The sequence below is a fragment of the Egretta garzetta genome, unplaced genomic scaffold (assembly GCF_000687185.1).
Source record: "Egretta garzetta isolate BGI_Z169 unplaced genomic scaffold, ASM68718v1 scaffold299, whole genome shotgun sequence".
Taxonomy (NCBI): domain Eukaryota; kingdom Metazoa; phylum Chordata; class Aves; order Pelecaniformes; family Ardeidae; genus Egretta; species Egretta garzetta.
This window is the reverse complement of record NW_009260696.1, coordinates 1,182,436-1,204,282: the sequence shown is the minus strand read 5'-3', so window position 1 is coordinate 1,204,282 and position 21,847 is coordinate 1,182,436. Positions and strand designations below refer to the sequence as shown.

The 21,847-nt window shown below is 38.7% G+C and overlaps 1 protein-coding gene across 2 annotated transcripts in view; it reads right to left on the bottom strand.

The window, feature by feature from the left end:
• The window catches only part of SDK1 (sidekick cell adhesion molecule 1), a 419,730-nt gene that overhangs the window by 202,973 nt on the left and 194,910 nt on the right, over positions 1–21,847 (bottom strand). For both annotated transcript variants that reach the window (XM_035901353.1, XM_035901352.1), the window contains exon 5: positions 16,987–17,120. In XM_035901353.1, the coding sequence (XP_035757246.1) occupies positions 16,987–17,120 (134 nt within the window). The remainder of the gene's footprint in view (positions 1–16,986; positions 17,121–21,847) is intronic.

Sequence of the window (21,847 nt, the reverse complement as noted above, 5' to 3'; positions counted from 1 at the left end):
AAACAACACCATTTATAGGAGTAAGTTATACGGCACATTTTTCAAAATCAGTGATTGGCGACAGGCTTGTTTACTGCTCATTAATAAAAAATACAGGTATCACTCCTGCTGGATACTATTAAGGTTTCTTGTTTACTTTTCCTTCCAATTACGGTAATTGATCTATAACTCACCGGAGTTCTGGGCATTTATTCTGAACGTCGCACAGAATGCGGCAACAATCCTTCAGCGTGGCAGCTAAATACGTCAGGTTTAACGTTCTGCTAAATACTCAAACAGAAATTACACTGGCGTCGTAAGCTGGGGGTTTATGAGAGGTTTTATGCAATTTGTGGATTCTGATCAGATCTGGGATGATATAAAGGGTAAGCAAAGGTCTGTCACAAGTCTGTATTTATCTCTCTGCTAAGCTGAAAATAAAAACCCTACCAAACCTAAAAGTCTGGTTTGAGAAAGAATTGTGTAATAAGCTTGGTATATTTCTATAGGCTGTTCTCATTTTTTATCAAGCAAAATACCAGCAACTGAAGATAATTCCACTTGGAAGCTGGAAGACACCACCAGAGGATGATTAGACTGTTAGTTTGATCACGCAGAGATGCTTGTCCCTCCCCGTTTTCTAGAATGGCTGTCATTGCATGGGACCTTAAACATGAATTCCGGCTTCTAGAAATTGCAAGATTTTTTGTGATCACTAGATCACAGAATGGCAAGGGTTGGAAGAGACCTTAGGAGATCATCTAGTCCAACTCTCCTGCTAAAGCAGGGTCACCTAGAGCAGGTTGCACAGGACTTCATCCAGGCAGGCTTTGAATATCTCCAGAGAAGGAGACTCCACAGTCCCCCTGGGCAGCCTGTTCCAGTGCTCCGTCACCCTCAAAGTAAAGAAGTTCTTCCTCATATTCAACTGAAACCTCTTCTGTTTCAGTTTGTACCCATTGCCCCTTGTCCTGTCGCTGGGTACCACCGAGAAGAGTCTGGCTCCATCCTCGTGACATCCACCCTTGAGATATTTGTACATGTTGATGAGATCCCCTCTCAGCCTTCTCTTCTTCAGGCTAAACAAGCCCAGCTCTCTCAGCCTTTCCTCATAGGGGAGATGATCCAGTCCCCTCATCATCTTTGTTGCCCTCCTCTGGACTCTCTCTAGGAGTTCGTCATCTTTCTTGAACCAGGGAGCCCAGAACTGGACATAGTACTCCAGGTGCGGTCTCACCAGGGCAGAGCAGAGGGGGAGGAGAACCTCCCTTGACCTGCTGGCCACACTCCTCTTAATGCACCTTCTTGGCAACAAGCTATAGATATAAGGCACTAGATATAAGGACCATAGATGTGCTTGCACAAGTAACTGTAGGTGAGATTCAGCCTTGAAAATCCAAATTAGTTTTAAGTACAGGGAGGAAAAATACTCCCAGTACTAGATCTTGCATAGCACACTACAGAGCTGTCAGGCAGCAGCCTCCAAAGCTCGATGTACAGTACCTGCATGACAATTGTTGATGACAAGCCTCTTCCAAACCTGTCCTAGCAAATGTCTACGTAGAACCCTGCAAACCCTTGGCAATTTAGTAGCTGCCTCAAATTGTTTTTCAAAGCAGTTTTCTCCTTTTCCATAGCGGTAGAATAAACACAAACTCTTCTAATTCAGTAATCAGGACAGATAATTATATCCCCTTAATTGTTTTCTTTTTCCAGCTTAGGTTCATGTTGATGGGAGATGGTAAAATTAGTCCACGAGCCATCTGAAGTTTGCCACTTGCTGATTAAAGCCTTAATTGATTCAGAATGTTTTACAAATCAATCTCTGAATAACTCCAGGATCATGGTGGCATATTGTACGAAAGAATTCACACACACACGCTCCCCTTGCGAATGAGAATTACATTCCCATAAATGTTTAACTGCATAAAACAACTTGGTTATGTTGTTTTAAAAATTCACTGTTTGGTAAAACCAGAGCAAAATGGGAATTCCTTACAATAGCATCTGCTGTGACTTACAGAGGATTCTTATTCCTAAGCTTACTTAGTAATTTCTGAATGGATTGCATGCAATACATTTTCAGCGTGGAGGGGGGAGGAACAACCGTCCTCATCTTCTGCAAGCTCATAAAACTGCAATCTACAACCTGATGGAAGGAACACATTCAAAGCCATATGTGTTTCGGTGATTCAGTGCACTCCTTCCCTCAATCGGGATCTGCACTTTTCATTGAGATTTTATATTGCCTATCATGCAGTTTTGGTGAGCTCTGCATGTTTCCAGAGACTGCTACCCAGGATTCCTTTCTGAAACATGGATTTTAAAGTTCCCATGGTGATCAAGGATGAAAAGGAGAGGTATCTTATATTGTTCTTAAGGGCTCATCAAAAGGAACAAGCCTGGCTCTAAAGGCAAGCCCCCCCTTTTCAAATTGCTGAATTTGCAGAAGACGGAGTAAGTGTAAGACAACTTTGACGCAAGCCTCTCTCCCTTTGAACTGATTGTTCAGCTCAGCTCGCCTTTACCTCATTCTAACCACGAGCCCACTACAGTTACGGACGTGGAGACCACTTAAAACACACCACTGTACCTTTAAAAAAGGAAAAAGGGGGGCTTCTCTCACGCATTTCGAAAGCTGACAGGATTCACAAAAGGTCCTATTCTTTACAACACACACAGTCTACAATAACTGTATTCCCCCGCCTTTTTTTTTTTTTTTAATAGCTATGTCTGAAAAACATAATAGGATGCTAAAATGAGCTAAATTGCAGAACCATTCGACTATAGGCCAGTGTTTTTCCAGGAGCCTTTTCTTGTGGAGTCCAAAGGGTCACCAGCACAGACAGGTTTGCTGGTTTGCCGTTTGCACTCGTTCACGAAACCTTCTAGAAGTCACAGAGCTTATGCTGCACCGGGAAGGTTAAATTTACTTTTGAAAATTCTTTTTAATAAAGATTTGACTGACAAACTTTCACAGCACAAATATTACTTAGGTAAATCATATTCACTTCTGATGAATATTTTAAAAATACCACCCAGTTCAGGATAAGCATTATGACAAATGTAGTATCTTCAGCATTAAGACACAAATGAGTTTTGTACTTCCCGTTCCACTGGTACGCTGTGTCATGAAGCACGTGTAGATACGGTATTAAGTACTAAGAAGTCATCAAGGTTGCTTGCGACATTATGAAGTGAAACTGAAATGAAATACCTGCACAAAACTAAGCCAGGATAATTGACTCGTTAAAATCCAGTCTTTTAAAGATTGCAATAAAGCCCTGTCAGCTGACTTCATAAACCTCTACTTTAAACACACAGTATTCTTTTCCAGAAAATAGCTTTATTGCTTCAAAAGTAGCAAAATATCATTCTGAAAAGAAGCTGCCTTAAAGAAACAGTGCTTGCAAAAGCTTGCAGGGAAACAGCTTGGTCGTATTCATGTAAATTCATAACTTGTATATTTTAAGTTTCACAACTTGGAATTTTTTTGGCAAAATTAAAAACACCTCCTCTGGTATGTGCAGTGAAAGAACGAACGAAGAAAAACACTGTCTACCTGCATCTGCTGGCCGTAAACTCCAGATCAGCAGCGTTATCTCATCCCTCCCCTCGGTGAGCACATATGCTAGAGCGTCTCATACTGCCACACTAATGAGAGGTCTGTCACTTCTGCCATTACAAACACCCTTTGAGAGCATTTGTAACAATCTCGTAAAAAAAAAAAAAAAAAAAAAGATTTATCTGTGAATTTTTAAAAGTTACACTGCCTTTTCCATCTTTAAAGCATGAAAAAATAAAAAGCCCTCAGACTAATCCTGCAGCTCTGGTAATGGCGAGGTATCAGCGCCATTGCAAGCTACAACAAAAATGGGTAACCAACCCAGAGGCATTTTTTCAAAATATATTCTGCTTTATACTCAAGGTAGGAATTCAGCAGTCACTATCACGTCCAAACAGGTCTGCCAGATTCCACAGTATTTCTCTCAACTAACCTATGAAGTGCAAATTGCCCTCTTCATCCATGAACACACCAGCTCTGTCAGAGTCTTCCTCTCCTCGTCACCTCTAACGCAGTCTGCGTGTGCACTGACGACGTGGCCGACAGTTCTAGTTCTCAAAGAACCCCAGGCCCTCAAAGTTGCAACACGCCATATTGATTATATAAAAAAAGTAATCGATAACCTTTCCAAAAAGCAAAGTGGCAACTGATAATCCAAATCTGTCAAGACGCTTTAAATTTTAAACAGCCTGCCACATTCACTGTGCTTACATTCCATACAGGACACTTCTTGAAAAGTTAAAATTTACATGTAGTCTTGAGGGGGGAAAGACTTAGGATCGTCATATTCTAATTCATTGCTTCCTTCAACAGAAAAAACCCTTTAATTCCTCAAAATTTCTTGGGTATTGTCTATTTGCATTACAAGATGGAACTTGTCTTTCCACAGCTAAGGGAAGCGCTGAGCATCTGGTTAGACCACTTATCCCTTAAAAACAGACCTGCTGCATTGACTAGCAATGAACCAACAATAAACATTTGAGTATTTTTTCAGAATAGCTTTTTAAAACACTTGCATGGTACAAATGCTTTTGTCAAGGTGGCCATAGACCAGATCCTGAGCCAATATGGTTGGAAATAAGTGTTACTGTAGTGGAATAAGCAGAATTCTCTATCAAATTTACAAAGGGAATATCCATAAGCGAAGTAATATTAATTTAGATGAAGAATCAATATGCAACAAAACTGCTACATTACAAAGACCACAAAATTCAGGTAAGCAGATACATTGTCTCAAGGGGAAAGAGCTCCTCAAATGATTAAACAAATGCTTCCTGTCACACCAAAGGTAGTAAACTATAATTGCAAAACACATTTATATAAATCTCCACAATAAATCCCATGGTGTTTAACAGTTTAAGAGCAGATTAGATAGGTCAGCATGAAGTTTGAGATCAATACAATAATACCTTGAAGTATAAGCAACCATACAAAATTCTTCTATTTGAAAGCATGAAATTGGTCCAAAAGTGATGAGTCTATAATCACAATGTGCACAAGCAAACAACCCCCCAGGCTCTAAGTTCACAAGCTATTTAGACAGATGTGAAAGCTCTCTGCACTTGTATTAAAATATACATGTAAGTAAGCAGGGCTCAAAAAGAAGACATTTATTTTTCAGTTTTCTCTACCTTTATCTTCATTTGCATCTGCAGTTTCCATTTTAAATTATGGAACAAAATGAGCCTTAGATTTTTCAGCTTAAAAAAAAAATCCACATAACCTTTGCTTTGCAAGATAAAGATCACCAAATGAAATTAAGTCACTCCACAGTATTTCTTGGCCTTGTTCCAGGGCAATGTGGAAAGAAACATTTGCCATAATCACTTACAATTGGCAAAGAACAGGAAAAGATCACTGTTAATGACACAGCACCGCGCGGTGTAGGGGACTTTGCAGACCTATCACTGCTCAACGATGACAGCGATCTAAGTTCTCTGCACAGAAGGATTTACAGCCTAAGAAGGCAGGTATTTAGTTCTACCTCCTGTGATACAATAGGTGCATTTGAATTATTTTGCTTTTTGGGGTTTTCTTCTTGCTTGATTGGGGGGGGGGGGGATGGAGGAGCAGAGAAAGCCTGTGAGATCCTCTTTTTATACAATTATCCTCAGCATATTCACTTCTCAGTTTCATGGGCCTTTTTAGCTAGCTTTTACAGCCTTGATTTAATATTCATAATCACCTTGAAAAGGCCATCTGCAATTTTAATCACTCACTACCAATTACTTTCTTTAATAGCTATGACAGTATCACTCACAGTGATCTGATAAATCCACAAGGATAGGTGAAGGCAGCACTGGGTGTGCAGTTTCTTTCCCAGGATTTGCAGAAGATACATTGCTGGCTTTTTATAGAATCATAGAATCGTTTAGGTTGGAAGAGACCTTTAAGATCACCAAGTTCAACTGTTAACCTGGCACTGCCAAGTCCACCACTAAACCATGTCCCTAAGCACCATATCTGCCTGGCTTTTAAATCCCTCCAGGGATGGGGACTCAACCACTTCCCTGGCCAGCCTGTTCCAGTGCTTGACAGCCCTTTTGGGGAAGAAAGCCCTCGTGCAACTTGAAGCCATTTCCCCTCATCCTATCACTTGTTACCTGGGAGAAAAGACCGACACACACACACCCCGGCTCCCCCCTCCTGCCAGGCAGTTGTAGGGAGCGATAAGGTCTCCCCTCAGCCTCCTCTTCTCCAGGCTGAACACCCCCAGTGCCCTCACCCACTCCCCATCAGCCTTGGGCTCCAGAAGCCTTCGCTAAGTCAGGTTTATGGGCACATGGCTTTGCAGAGTGGATCATAACGTAGCCAGCATAGAGTAAATGAGCAACCTTTTCTTTTCATCCCTCCTTAGGGCATAAGGAACAAGTGGGGAATAAAAACCCCTCCATGCACAACTTCTCTTGTCTTTCCATCTTCATACAATAGGCTGTCCACTGCAGTATTTTCCTTACACACAACAGCAATAAACTACTTGTTCTCAGCTGGTAAATGTACTTAACAGCAAATATAGCTGGACAAAATTTAATAATAATTTTGCACAAACACAGCCTTAAAGACTAGGACATTGTGTGCACCCTCCTGGCTGCTGTATTCCTTCATTTATCACGGAAAGCTTACAGTCCTTTAAAGACACACTATTTAACAATGACCTTCTCCCAGATTATAGGAGCTGTATCTTTGTTCCCACATTCCATAGCTAAAATGATTTATCTACCATAAAAAGACAGAGTTTTGGATTATGGATTATTTTTAAGGGGCTTAAATGTGCAGACAATAGTCTGTACATGAAAAGAAACCAGTGTTTCTATCACCTTACAGCACAGTCTGTAGTGGGGGGGGGGGGGAAAAAAACAAAACTTGGATTACTCCACCATCTCACCACTCCCTAGATGCAAATGACAATATGTGAAACAGCACTACAAACCCAGAAGATAACAGGCATCTTGGATCGGCAATTTACAGCTCCCACGGTACAACCAAGTTGACAACAAATTGATACAACTTTTACGTACGTCAGGTGAAGCAAGCCAGGTTACAAACAAGTCTAGTTTCTCTTCCTATTACAAAGGAGGTAGGAAGGCCCAATTATGCTATATTACTTTAAAATTCATAACAAGTCCTTATTAAAATCTAAAAAGGTTTCCAATATTAAAACCTTTTTTTTGTTAAAATTTGGGGCAAAAATTGCTTAGCTGATTAAAAAAACCCCAAACCTCACTGGACAGTGTATAAATAAGTAACTTTCATCTTGTCTACCGAACAACAGTAACAGTCAAATTAAATACCTTACCATAATGTGTCTATACAAAGAAGAATATTTAAAGTTTTACAGATGACCTTGAATCTTGCATGTCCTGACTCTCCAGTTCTTAGGCTGCAGCTGTAATCACTGTTTTTTTCATTTTTGTTCATATACAGGCTATGGTGTGCACTTTCGGAATTACTTGGCCAAATCGTGTTTGTGTGGCGGAATGACAACACAGACATGTGAGGAGTTTCTATCCTTATTCAATTTTCCTGTTCTGTGATGTATATTAAGAAATTAAAAATATCTTAAATATGAAGAGCTTCAAAAATGATGACCCTCAAGCAACCGTATGTTTGTGAAAACTTGAGATGAAAATTAGTATTTGTAAATATGGGGGGGGGGCAGTTCTGCTGTGCAGAACTTTCACATGGGTAATACAATTTTTAGGATATATTTTGGCTTTTGCAGTAACTAAGTGCAAAAGTATTCTATTAAACACCTGTTTTGAGCATATTTATTATTCCTTATCTATATTGTTTATAAGATATTTCAAGCTTGCCTAATACAATGACAGTTTAAAGAACGCCATCAAATAATTCCTAAATTGAAGAATGAATCCTACTCCTCGGAATAAAAAAAAAAAAAATTACGTACTGCAAGTTTATCCAATTCATAAGAAATTAGATGCTTCTCACTATTTTCCTAAGCAAGAGCTTTGTATCTTTTCACTCTCTTGTTCACAGACCAGCCGGGACAACCTGTCTCATTACAGAATGGTACAAAGCTGTCACAGTGATATATTACATGGATCTTTTTCTCTAAATATGATTTTTTTCCCCCCTCAAAATAGCACGTTTAAGCTAAAGCTCCTTTCACTAAGTTACAGATTTTTACTTTCTTGGTCCAAAGCAACTTCAGTAGGGATTAGCAGCTTTAAATAAATGAAAGTTATACTTTAAGTACATCCAACTGTGTAAAGATGGGAAACAAAGTGAAAGATTTCAAGTCAGCTACTTTGAATACTGCTGGAGTATGGCATCGCAGAACAGGACTCAGAAGAGATCAAAAGGCAATGTTCAAAAGGGGTAAATTGATATGCGAGTCTCCAGTCGCTATTCCTTTTAAAGCTTCAGAATTATGATACTTAGGTAAACTGAAACGCAAAGTCCTTTACAAATGCCTACAAATCGCTATACTCCTGTCTCCTCTGGAAGTTTTGAGAAAGTACAGTTTATCTCGGGCACACATGATAAGAAAGAAATAAAAAGTTCTAGGAAAAAGACTGTTCGCCAGTCCTACAGTCCCAGAAGCGGCCAACGTTGCACGTTGCTTAACTTATATAAATTTTCCAAGTTTTATGCCTTCTACTACCATTGTAGTCTTATTTATCATATCCATTTACTAGATATTAATTTTTGTAATATTATCAGTACCTATTAAAAAGCTTTTCAAAGGTAGAAAAGTGCTACTTAGAACTTACCCGTATGGACAGGAACTACCACTCTCACACCAAGAGTCAGAACCAATCATGAGTGCAAAGTGTTGAAACAAGAATGAGAAAATTAGAGAAACATTTTCATGGTAGAATGCGGTTAGGTTGGAATTTGACTATACTATCAATTTTACCATTTTTGCCCATGAAAGATGGTTCAAACTCGAGTAACCAACATCTTCGTATGCCTGATCAAAACAATGTTTATATCTCAGCAGCTTCCTTTCATCTTACTCCACACTAGAGTATTAGTACAAGACTGACTGAAGAAAAACACACATCAAAAGTGATACTCTCTTTAATTCTGCAGCATTATTTTAAAAAACTGTAGGTGAATCAGTGAGACTGAGAAGTCTGTCTGTTGGACTAGCAGTACTTTTCTGTCCAGAAAAGTTTTCTGGCATTTCTCTTCTGTTGGTCTTCCAACAAATCATCGCAGTTTGTTCAAGATGGCATTTTCCTGGATGGCATGTATAATTGATGTATGTCACATTTTATAAAATGATCGCAAGGTAAATTCAATTTTCTCTTTTCCTTGTTTCTGTCCTCTAAGAATCTCTTATCTCCACATATCAATTACAGAGCAGTGACAGAGATGGGTTACAAATCACTCCGATGAACGTAATAGCAAAAGTGATTAGAGATAGGGAGAGATTAATTGCATGTGTCAGATATAAATAAAGGGTTTCGGAGACAACCCAGGATTCTGAGAGCGTGTGTACGTACACCAGATCTCTTACAGACACAAACCCTCAAACCTTATAAACAGACAACTGCAACAAGAAGCTATGTTAAAATAATAAGTTAGATTATAGACACTTTAGCATTTGCCATTTTTTCAGAGCAGTACGCCTAGGGGGTGTTCATGTGCTGAGGGAACACCCACTCAGCTCGGGAGCATTTCCCTGGCACCACCAGCTAGCGATGAGTCCCCATGCCAGGGTTGTATTGGTGCATTTGGGAGAAAAGGAAGGAGCTGTATTTTCCCTAATCCATGTATTTAAAGCTTTGTGATGTTTGTTGATGCAACATGATGAAAATTAAGTGCCAGATACTTAAATACATTTTATGCTGATTTTCTCTGTTTAAGTTCTCTTTAATAGCAAGATTGAAAAAAATCTTACAGAAAGTTTGATTTATTACCTTTCCATTGCAAAAACTCCAGCAGAGGAGACACCAGTTGCCTGGGACAGAGGCTACAGCAGATGCAGGAGTGCACCATGCGTGGCAGTAAATATTATCAAAAATAGGCCACAGGAAGAAACTGGAAACCAACCAATATTTCTGCTGTTTATCAGAAAGAGCACTGATAGAATATTTGGGTAAAGCCAAAGAAAAATGCAAGCTGCCACAGGGATTTCTTGGCTCGTCTTTATTATTCCTGCAGTTTAGCAGTCTATCATTTTAACCACAAGTTTCTCTCTATATCATTACAGTTGAAAGTAGGAAAGTTTTCCTTTAAGGAGAAGAAAGGTAGAGAATTATGGAAAAGATCTGGCCAAAGCTTTAAAAAAAAAAAATTTGGAGTCCAAGAATGCTGATAAATCCTGAACATCATCTGTTACTTCTTTGTAATTGATATAAAATGATTCTACAGTCATTGCAGTATCCCTTTTGCAGTATATAATAGGGTGCACCATATCAGCCTCTACCAAAATTCCTAGCTCTGAATAAAGCTTAAACTAACATTTGTTCCAATATATCAAAACAACATCTTTAATACTAACTCAATTTAGTCCTTTTTGTTATAGCTGTAATTGTTACTAAAATGCATTTGACTTAAACATATACACATCTCAAAAGCATGGTGGAGTTGTACTCACTCTATTCTCAAAATAATAAGAAACCAAGAACCCCGATTAAAATTTCATGCCCTTTAGTATTAGAGCAGATTGAAGCTACAACTGAAGAAAAAGCATTAAGACCGACAGGATTTTACCAGGGTACTAAGATGGCATTTACACAGAATTTATCCTTAAGGTTCAGTTTTAAATCCCGAACACTTCTACAGTCTCCTTCAAATTAACATTTTGCATAACATGTGCCCATCAAAGCGAAAGGCACACATTTACTCATGAAACCACAGATGACACAACCACCAGGGTATTCTTCCTAGAAATTCTGTTTGCCAAGGAGAAAGCAAAACCCGTGTAGAAAATGGGAAAGAAATGTCATTATTTCAAAGAGTGACTTAAAACCAGCGTATAGAGGGCTGAGCTGTGCTACGTTGGACTTCCCCAGTATTTGGTCGGAACCTCAGGCAATCGTGTACAATCATGGCACAGAAAATGCAATTTCATTTCATCCCATATTCCTTCTCTTTCCTCCACCAAAAGAAAAAAAAAAAAGCATCATTGAAGCACAAATTTCACCTCAACAGCATTGACCCAGAGGTAAATTCCCTTAGCGTGAACTAAAAACAGTTTGACAAGTTTATAGAGCTTGCGTGAATTTGACCTCAGAATAGAAATATCTGTTCCCTGGGGGTGCCAGCCCATGCCTTTTTTTTTTTCTGCCTGTACCTGAAAACTGGAACTAGCTATGAAAAATTCATGCAGCAGTATGCTTAAACATATCCATGAAGGATCCTCAACATCTGCTGACTTGAACAAACCTTGATGGTTAATATGAAAAAATGTGTTAGTGAAATGCTCTCTTCCAGAGAAGAAAATGTCTTCTCAGAATCTTCTGAAAACTTCTCTCCTTACAAACCTGACAGAAGGATGTCAAGAGTAATATTCTACCAAATACACCGACAGGCAATACAGCACTTTTTTCCCCCACTTTCTTTCCTAACAATGTAAAAAAATGTCATTTTTACAGACACTGAAAGTGACCTAAACATCTTGTGCTATCATGGGAACCTTTCTTTGTAATACAAAACCAAACAAAAATTTTTAGAGCAAAATCAGTACCCCATGAGTCTGAAATGGCACTGTTGCCTCACGTAAAATTTATGTTTCGATACATTAAATTGAAGAAGAAAACAAGGCACCACCCAGAGACAAACAGGGTCTATTTAGCTTCATGTCAACATCTGCTATAACAGAATAAAATTCTTCTTGTTGCAAGTGGAAGCTGGGCAGAACAACATGACACCCTCGTATTTTAAATTAATTGCAATGCAACCAAGCCAGAAGTTTAATTTTCAGCCCCCAACTTTTTTTTTTCTTTACTTTTCTTTAAGCATTGCCAGTGCTCAAGGGAAAAATTTATCTTCGTTAAATGATAATTGGCTTTATTATCTTTGACTCTTCAGAAATGCTGGCTGGCAAGGTTTTTAAAATTTTCATCAATCTTGTTTTCTGTTTTTACAAAGCCTGCATCAGAAAAAGACGTCAGTCTGCAGAACGCTCTGTATCTCCTAGTATTATGAATAGGTCTTGAGACTATCTAATTTACTAATAAATCTATTGAAGCGACATGCATCTTAATATTTCACAGCTTAACAAGAAGGTCCAGAAGCAAGGCCCCGAATTGCAGTTCCAGATGATTAGCGCTGCAAAACCAATTGAAGCAGGAGTATCCAAGCTGTCAGACCAGCTTACACATATCCACCGTTCGCAAACTTGCCATTTAAATCATTTACTGGGGGACAGTTCCTCACATTTTTCATAGAATACTTCAACTAAACTCAGAAATAGCAGTGCATACTGTTAAAAGTTTCTAAGTCTGGGTCAAGAGTGCTCACATCTACAGTGTTGCGTTGAAGTTAATAATACAAAAATCTCAGCAAGGCTTTCAGAACTTCTGAAGTGCCACCAGAGGCTTGCCATGTCGTCACGCAATAAAGTAACAAGGACACACATTGCGCATATCGTGGTAAATACCTCAGCTGGCTCCTTACAGCAATAGAAAGCTCCCTATGAATCATTTTTTTTTCCCCCCTCCCCTCTAAAGAAACACTTTAAACTCCTGACTTATATACCAGAAATCCTTACAGTTTTGTTAAGAGGCTCTTAACATCCCTGCTCTCCATTTCCACCCCAAACACCTTCACGGATACGTGGCACAGCCTACAGCCAAGTACCACATATCTGGTTGTGTGGCTTTTTTTTTGTTTGTTTGTTTTTTTAAATTCCTTACCACAACCATAAGAGGTTTGGTGCAGAGTTTCACAGAAATCTAGCTGATACACAGAGTACGGCCTTCAAGGAAGTAAGATTTTTATTATGGTCTTACCGTAACGAACACTTTGATCTTTAAGCATCCTGCCAACACTAGTAAGACCAGAAGTATGTCATTTTATCCCCCTGACAAGGCAGAGACTTTAGGAAGGGATCTGACCGTCTGTGCAGCAGTGTATGTCTATCTGCAGGAGAATGGGCACGAAACAAAAAGCCCAAAGAATTAAGGAGAAGTTTAAGATATCATCAAATCTATTGTCGAATAGATGGAAACAGGAAAGAATATAAAGGATTGCCCAAATGTTTTTATTGAAAAGTAATATTTACATCTATGAAGCCTGTGACAGCCCAGCGATACGTTAGCTCTCACACCTCTCTGGCCAAGTTGGGAAGTTCCAGCAGTGGGGTTAATACTGAAATCCTCCAAAACAGTAAGAGTGAGTTTTCAACAGGGAGTAAGTGGTGTATTTGAGTCAAAAAGCAAACTGAATTTTGTTACTATTGCTGTTGCCAAACAGACTTTCAGACTTCCCGATTTTCCTAGCCAAAATTCTGTGTTATTTACATGAAAGCTGGGACATATGGTTAAAAAAAAAAAAATAAAGGCAAGATTTTCATTAGCTTAGTATACAGTTCAACTCATTTCAAGACATGTTAAATATAGGACTAACTTACAACATCTCATACTAGTTTCAGATGTGATGTTATTCCCAATATGCTGCCTGTTGGACATCATTTTTATTTCACCCGAGCTGGTCACCTCTAATCCTCTTGAAATCAGTGGAAACACATCCACTTGAAAGAAGTGACCACTGTTTTCAAGCATAGCTGGACTGCACCTCATGCTGTGAACTTAACTAATTCGAAAGCCTAGGTCACCAAAAGAAGACACATGGTTTTCAGAGGGCAGGCGTGCAGGACACCAGTGTTTAACCAAGCTAGGGACTCAGCTGCTACAGAAAAATGCTGCTCAAGTATTTGGATCTTTCCAGGGGGTGACCATATCTATTGGTTAATACATCTTCGCTGCAAAGCGTGTTTGCAGAACGAACTGTCACAAAGTAATGCGTAACGGGTACATACTTGAAAACACCAAGATGTCCTAAAGGTCTGTTGATTTTTGTTAAACCCACTTTCAATGTCTGACCAACCTCAGAATGTGGAAAAAAAGCAAACCCAAGCACAGCAGAAGCAAAGCTGGTGAGCTAGAAGACTTTCTTTTGAAGCTGCTTTCCAACTTCCACACATTATGTTTGTAATCAGGGGGCGATGGCTGGATGTAATGCTTCATGCTGCTTGGGATTCAATGAGCTATAGGTTAGACTGACAAGAAACAAACAAAATGTCTTCACCTTTAATGCTCAGAGCCCTACTAGAGAATACATTGTGACTGGGGCTTTTAGACTGTTTTTGAAACATGTTTAACGTCCTCAAATTTTCATATTCAACATGTATCAAATATTTACCTTCAGCCACAATTCCAGGCATTGACTTTAATCTGCAATATAATCTGAATTATAATTCATCTTCTGCCTAGCTCAGGGCTATGCCTTTCTCCTACTGCCAGTCTTGTGTTTTGGACCAGAACAGGACAGCTTACAGCCTTCTCAGCTGTTCGACCAATTCTGCAAATGTGCTTTTCCTACAGGCTGGAGCAAGTCTGACACTGATATCCTTCAAGGAATAACAAGCTATGCATATCTAACACTGTTCTCGCTGGATGACTGCCCTGGGAATTATCTATAGTTTTTTTCCTTTTGCCCTCAATAAAAGTGGCAATATGCATGCCGAGTCATGTAGCAAGGTTGTACTCAATAATTAATATATAATCCACTCACACAGAGATTGGATATTCCACTTTACTTGTGGTTTATTTGATTTTGATTAAACTGTTTTTAAATTTTATACATGTCCTAATTGAAAATGACAAGCATCATTGCTCCTAACATCTGATAAGATTCAAACAGTGACAATTCAATGTGATATCTTCCATACCTGGATGTACTTTTAACTATCTGTTGCCAATCACTTGCTGGCATTCTTTATTACTCTTCCAAAATAAATAATTTTTCTACAACCATTCTCTGCATATTGCTTCAGGACTGTATCTTTGCCCGATTATTTCCTGTTACTGGACCAAGGAAGTTTATTCACTTCTCTATCTGATGTATCGCATATGTTTCTTCCTCAGATCAAAGTTCAGAATGACCATGTTAATCTCATTTTCTTTACAGACACTGTAATGCCTTACGGCCAGTGCCTTTCTTCAACACACACACGGCATTAATAATCCTGGCTATCAAGACGACAATTTAAAAACCTCATTGGCTAATATTAATTTTAACAAGCAAATCCATTTTTGGCTTTCCATCTTGCCTCATTCTTCATTTTGTTTTTTTTTTTTAATCTATTTAATCTTTCCCCATTCTCACATTCCAGATAGACTTTGCATTCCTGGTAGCAAGTCTGCATGCGTTTTGAAGTGTTTTCTTTTCCGTATGCCCGTATTACCTTCTGCTCTGCATAGCACTTGTTATGCATGCATGATCACAGACTATTTCTAGCATTAATTAAGATATGAAATTAAAGTGGGAAGTACATTATTGGTCACATAATACAAACAATACAAATTTGCTTTAAAAATGAAGTTACTAAAGTGTTAGCAAACCTCTTTATACTGTCAGAAATAATAGTGTTTACAATCTACATCCCACAGTACAGTCAGAATTCACAAGCGGATTTGGAATATTATTTCTACTACATACAAACGCATACAAACCCAGAGAAGTTCATTTACTTTATAAACATATTTGAAAGAAATCACACGTTTATCTCTTCTGCTGTATGTTACACCATACAGCTTCTGCCCACAGCGGACCTCAATCCCACTAACAGGGCTTCCATCATTTGTGTAAGAACAGCTTTCCTTGGAATCTGATTAAAAATTTTAGCAGAAAAAAATTGTATTTTCTTAGAGATTGAATGTTTCACAGGAGCATAATGTTTTCCATGAGCTTCTGACAAACATAAGCACATTTCCAAAAGCAGTTTGCCAGATTTCCTGCCCAGAAAGCCAGACTTCCAAGTTTTCCTAGTGTAAGGAAACGAGCCATTGGCATTGTCTCAAATCTAGTGGTACCCGAGATCAAGACATCTTGGCCACCTCACCACGCTGACTAATCTAGAGCTTAGAATCTTGCATCTTCTAGAAGCCCAACCCATAAGAGTAGCCTGCTAGCGTCAACCATATACCCAGTCATCTCCTCCTTGCGTCAATCAAAAATAGAAACCTCCACTTTCACACAAGAGACCAACATACTCCCTATCTCACTGCTACATTAAAAACACCTTCAAACGCCCTCAGAAAGGAGTCAATACATTCTAAATGTTTAGAATATTAATTTTCCATACAAGCACATTTACTAAGTGTTTTACAATAGTTTACACGTGCATATGTTTGCTGAATATACACGTTAGTACATTTAGTGTGCAGTCATCTTTCTGACCCCATTGCTCTGCTGCTTTTCCCTCCCCTTTGCTGCAAAATCTACTCATGGAATGCCTCTGTAATGGTAGGTGTTAATACAATTTGTGCAATGTAAAATAGTAAGTAATAACAATGAAATGCATGTTCCCTGGGACTCCCTGATAGCTCCAGGTAAAAATAATTCCATAGGCTGGGAATAGACTCATTAATAAAATTGCACTCAGAAGAGTGACTTGTTTACTTACACACAATGGAAAACAATACGTTATAAAGCCCTGCATTAAAAAGAAATTATGAACACAACTTCACAACAAACAGCGAGGGATATCATCATGTACCTGCCTTGCACAAAATAAGCCACCAGACAAAAGGCTTTGAGGGTGATTTGTCGAGGGCATATACTCTCTTAGGTCCCTCTTATTGCACAAGGAGTTCAATGTGCTCCAAACCAAGCGGGAAAAGTTGACCTCCTTTAAAGATCCAATCCTTTGTTAGCAAGGCTCTTTTTATTAGGGCAGACTTTTGTGAATATTGTCTGCAACCTCAGTACGCCAGCATATTATCCAGAATTTAGATACTCACTTGCTACGCTGAGATGAATAAATGGACTTGTCTTGTTCTCCCCATTCTTTTCATTGACTGCCTGGGCATAGTAGCCTCCTGCATCGGTCACCGATGTTGCAAGAATGACCAGCTGATTCTCCAGAGTGATGGCTCTGTTTAGGAAAGAGAAAGATCACATTGAAACCAGAAGAACGGCATCCACTAGGCAAAAATTTTACACCACTTCAAACTTGACAGACTGATAGGATATTCACTGGTCATCTAAACCAAGGTGTTGTGGAACCAAACCCAGCCTGATTTCAAACACATTCACAAGCAACACTTAAGATCTTTGATGCCTCTAGGCCTTTTCTCTGTTCAGGTCATGTAAGGTGTTTATGGTGACATGCAGAAAGCTACAACATATAAAACTAGAACAGTTCAAATGGCCGTAAGAAGTTACACAAGAAATGGGAAATGACAACAGAGACCAATAGCCCGCAAACTGGGTTGTTACGGACTGACACAGTCCTGGCAAACATCAGCAGGTTGCAGTCAGTTTTACTGAAACTCTTCCCAATAAGTGAGAGCTAGCCCATTAGGGGCTGACACTCGGGGAATAACAACACCTAGTTTAGTGAAGGAGAAAAAAAAAAGTAAAAATCAAATGCACAGAACCTCAGAAGGTAAACTTTCTGTATTTACGGCATCGCTAATTATCACCACATCACAGACGAGAACATCAGCAAGTTAGAGCCTAATTGATACACACAGATGATCTGTGTGCAGACAGGGAGGGAAGAGTTTTCATTTAATCTAAAGCAGGTAGGAAAGCACAACCCTGTAGTTAGCACTGGTGTATGCCTGAAGGGTCAATAAATGTCACTGTATAAACACAAGTCTCTTCTTGCTTAGGGCTGCTACTTCACAAATCTCTCTATAAACTCTTGTAGGCAGCGTTACCCGTTTGCACTGCAATGGGGTTGGTTACTTAGCATTTTACATGTATTAGATGGTCTTTTCTTGACTATACAAGATAAAGGTTTAATCTGGAGATAACGTAAAAATTTAAGGGCTTAACTGAACAGGACACAGGGAAACTCAAAAGCCACATAAAAATAAAAGAACACCTAAAGTTCCAGAGAAAGCCCAGGGAGCAAAGAGCTGACACCGGTGCAGACTGGGACAGGCACAAACTTGGAAACCTGAATGCAAGACATGGAGCAAAACCCCCTACCTTCACTTCTATCACTTGATGAGAAGCCCCACTGAGTTCAGCTGTGCTATTAGTCATATCCCTGAGCATAAGGTTGGAACAACATAAAATTATTATACTGGATGAAACAAGTTCATACAGCAATAGACCACAAAAAGAACCAGTGCTAAATCAAAGTATTCGTACACTAATCAATCAATAATGAACACTTCTGCATTTCTTCCTCCTCTTTTGGCATGGTGTGGTTAACGTTAATAACTGACAACTATTTTGCTTTTGAAAAGGCATTTAAAGCAATGGGGAAATCACACATTCCTACCGCAGCATACTAGTTTGTATACGTAGGAGGGGGCACAGAAAATTACAGTGAGAACATAGCAGTGTTCAAACGCTGTGTGTGTTTTATTCAAACCACTTCAATTTTCTAATGGGGATACAAAGAACACTGAACTTCTAGAAGGCTATCAGTACATACCAATAAATACAAATTTCCTGAAAAATATCAAAGGGCATATTTTCAGCTCTGATTGCACATGAGCTAAAGATCCTGTTTGCATTATCTTTATTGACAGTTTTTATTACAAAAAGTGTTTAAAAAAGAAATCACAGTATGACTTTTTTCTTTACTCAATGAACCTGTACTAGCTTAATTGACTTAGAAAATTAATCAAAGAAACTGATAGATTTACAGTGGGGATATAAAATGCAATTAATATGACATTTGATAAAGCAAATAAAGATAAAATTCCAATGAAGCGCTCATAATGGAATATTAGAAGACAGTGACATTTACATTCATTTCTACTTTAGATCTAAAGAAAGCAGCATTAGAAAGATTCTTTGAAAATACTGAAATATATTTCAGACTGCTTTGATGCCAGCTGCAGCTGCACCCAAAGTTTTAAAGGTGAGCCCTGAATACTGCCGAGATGCACCCAGCTACTATCTGTATTAAATTGACTGGAAATACCAACAACTGAACCATTAGACTCATAATACACTAATCAAGAGCAAAGGGAATTAAGATATATTTATTAAATTGTTCAAAATGAAGATTTGTTTAAAAACTATAATACACAAGTATTCATTGGAATGTGAGAAAAATGTAACATTTGAGAGTGAAATGCAGTAAGTTTTAAAGATTAAATGAACATGTGTGTATTTCAACCAAAAAGATCAGTGCGGAAGGGCTAAACGTTATAAGTTACATGTTTAAAATAGTGCAAAAGGTTTGATATTAATTTGTACCAAAAAAAGAATTAGAAGACAAAACAACCACTGAATACCACTCTTTGGGGGTCATCAATTACATAGTCAAATTAATGTTAAATTAAAAGCCCCCAAATGAGTTATTGATATCTTAACAGTTCTATGAAAACTTAACAGTTCTATGAAAAATGGAATGTTTCAATTTCATTAACTAAAGCCAGAGCAAGACAGGAGCCTTCACAGGCTGCAGGCTCTGGGAGCTTTATGTAGATCAAGGACGAGCCTTGCGCATCAGGAAAATCAATTAGTCATGTTTAAGAACTCATTAATTCCAGTGTTTCTAAACCATCTGAAGATTCATGCCCCAGCCCTTACCAGGGTTGCAGCCACTTTCTGCACAACAGCTGCACAGAGCGCCCTCAAATTGGCCTAACGTGTATCCCTGGGTGTACTGTTTGTTTTCATTGTCAGATATAACTTTTAAATTATGACAGCACCACTCATGTTCCATGGAGAATCCGGTTCCTGGCTGCTCAGCTTACCAGTGTTTTTGAGGAAGATGACTGCAGCAGATGGAGCAGGCCTGTCAGTAATTCATACCCAGCACAGAATTCAGGAAAAATACAAATATTGCTTTTTTTTTAAATATCAAACCTAATTCAACCTAACATCTTCAAGACAGGAGCAACCAGCAAGCAAGCTAAGCAGACTGATCCTTCAGGATTCCTTAAGCCCAGGGAAAGGAGCACTTTAAATCATATGTTTTAATAGAAGAATTTTTAGAATTTCTCTGGAGCTCAGCGGAAGCCTGTAGGGAACAGCAGCCAATACACAACAGCAACGTGTCTGCGAGCGGTAGGCAGCTGTAACGGTGGATTCAGCATTACAATGTCCTACAAGCATTTCAGCGATACCTTTACCACAAAAGCAGCCAAGGACTAGAACAGATTGATCTGAAAGCAAAGGCAAGTCGGACCTTTGAAACTCCAAGCTGTGTTTACAACATGCTGCCTAACCAAAGAAAAGGCAGCAACGATGGAGACAAGTCATTTTATACACCCAGTTCTTCTAAGTATCTGAACATGTAAACAGGCACCTAATGAGGTTTTCATCACTTCCATTTATTGCAGCCAGAATTCAGCACTTAGATACACTCTCGGATTTTTAATAGCAGCCTTCCAAATTGTCCAAATACTGTTAAAAAAAATCTGGTGCAAATAATCTCTAATTTTGATCTAAAGCTTATGGCAATTATTCTGTTAACATCAGTGGAACATGAATCAGGCCTTTAGAAGTAAAGAGAATTTTCCAAAGGGGTTGCCATTATTAAGGCATTTAAGACAAAGTTTTTGGACTTAAATACATTTTTTCTTGCACTGAAAATTGCCTCGTTTATTAAAATGCTGCAAATGAACTCTTCAGTATCTTAAATAGGTGGATTTCCATTAATAATGTTTTTATGTGAAAATATCAAAATCTACTTTACAAGTGGGTAATTCCCAAAAGTTAGGTATTTGTTAGGTTATTAGTCTACCAGATTACACAATAAATAGATAATACTAGGTTATAAAAACATCATAAAACGAAAATCATAGAGTAACCTGATTAGGCTTTCTCTTGGAAGGCTGCCATCTGCTCATGAACCAGCGTGCAATATTTTAGTACAAAGGCCTTCATAAAGCCTCTTTGCCAATATTATCTCCAGCTAATACGAGTATCAATCCCTCTTGACATTTTTTACTAGAAAACCTCTGTTCCCCTTTTAAAGACTTTTATCCACATTACACAGCATGCAGCGATCTTTTCCACGAGCCAGACACCACACAGTAACAGTGATTTAGTAGAAAAGGGCGACATTATGGAGTGATAACAACATAATTACTGAAAGACTTCCCCCATGGACTTCCCCTTTTGGAAAAACACACAGATACATTGCCGTTAAAAACACAGCTGTTCAAGTGAAATCCTGACTCGGAGTATGCATGCGTGGCTTAACAGAGCAAGCATTTCACCACCCATGCGCCTTCCAATTCTGATGGGGAATTACTAATTAAAATTATTTAAATACATGTCTTCCACAACAGTCCATGCTTTTCAGGACTCTACCACGGAGCAAAATATTAGCGTATGTGCTACAGAGCAACATGTCCATAGCAACAAAGCACCGAGAGCTGTGACTGGATGCTGGCTTCACAAAATATTATTCAGGTTCCAGGTATACCGTTACTGCAAATCATCCATCTATTAATAAAAATTTTATACTTACACAGCTGCTGAATATTAAGTACAACTACACAAATTAATGCATTGATTTTATAATCAATGCTGGTTTACACCATCGCTTCTCTAGCTATGTCATGGCACAACATGTGCTTCTGGGAAGCGACTGGATTTCTAGTCATGAAAGCATCCCAAGGTTATACAAGAACAACCAAGACAGTCCTAATTGCCAGGCAGAGGTTGAGTACTATGGTG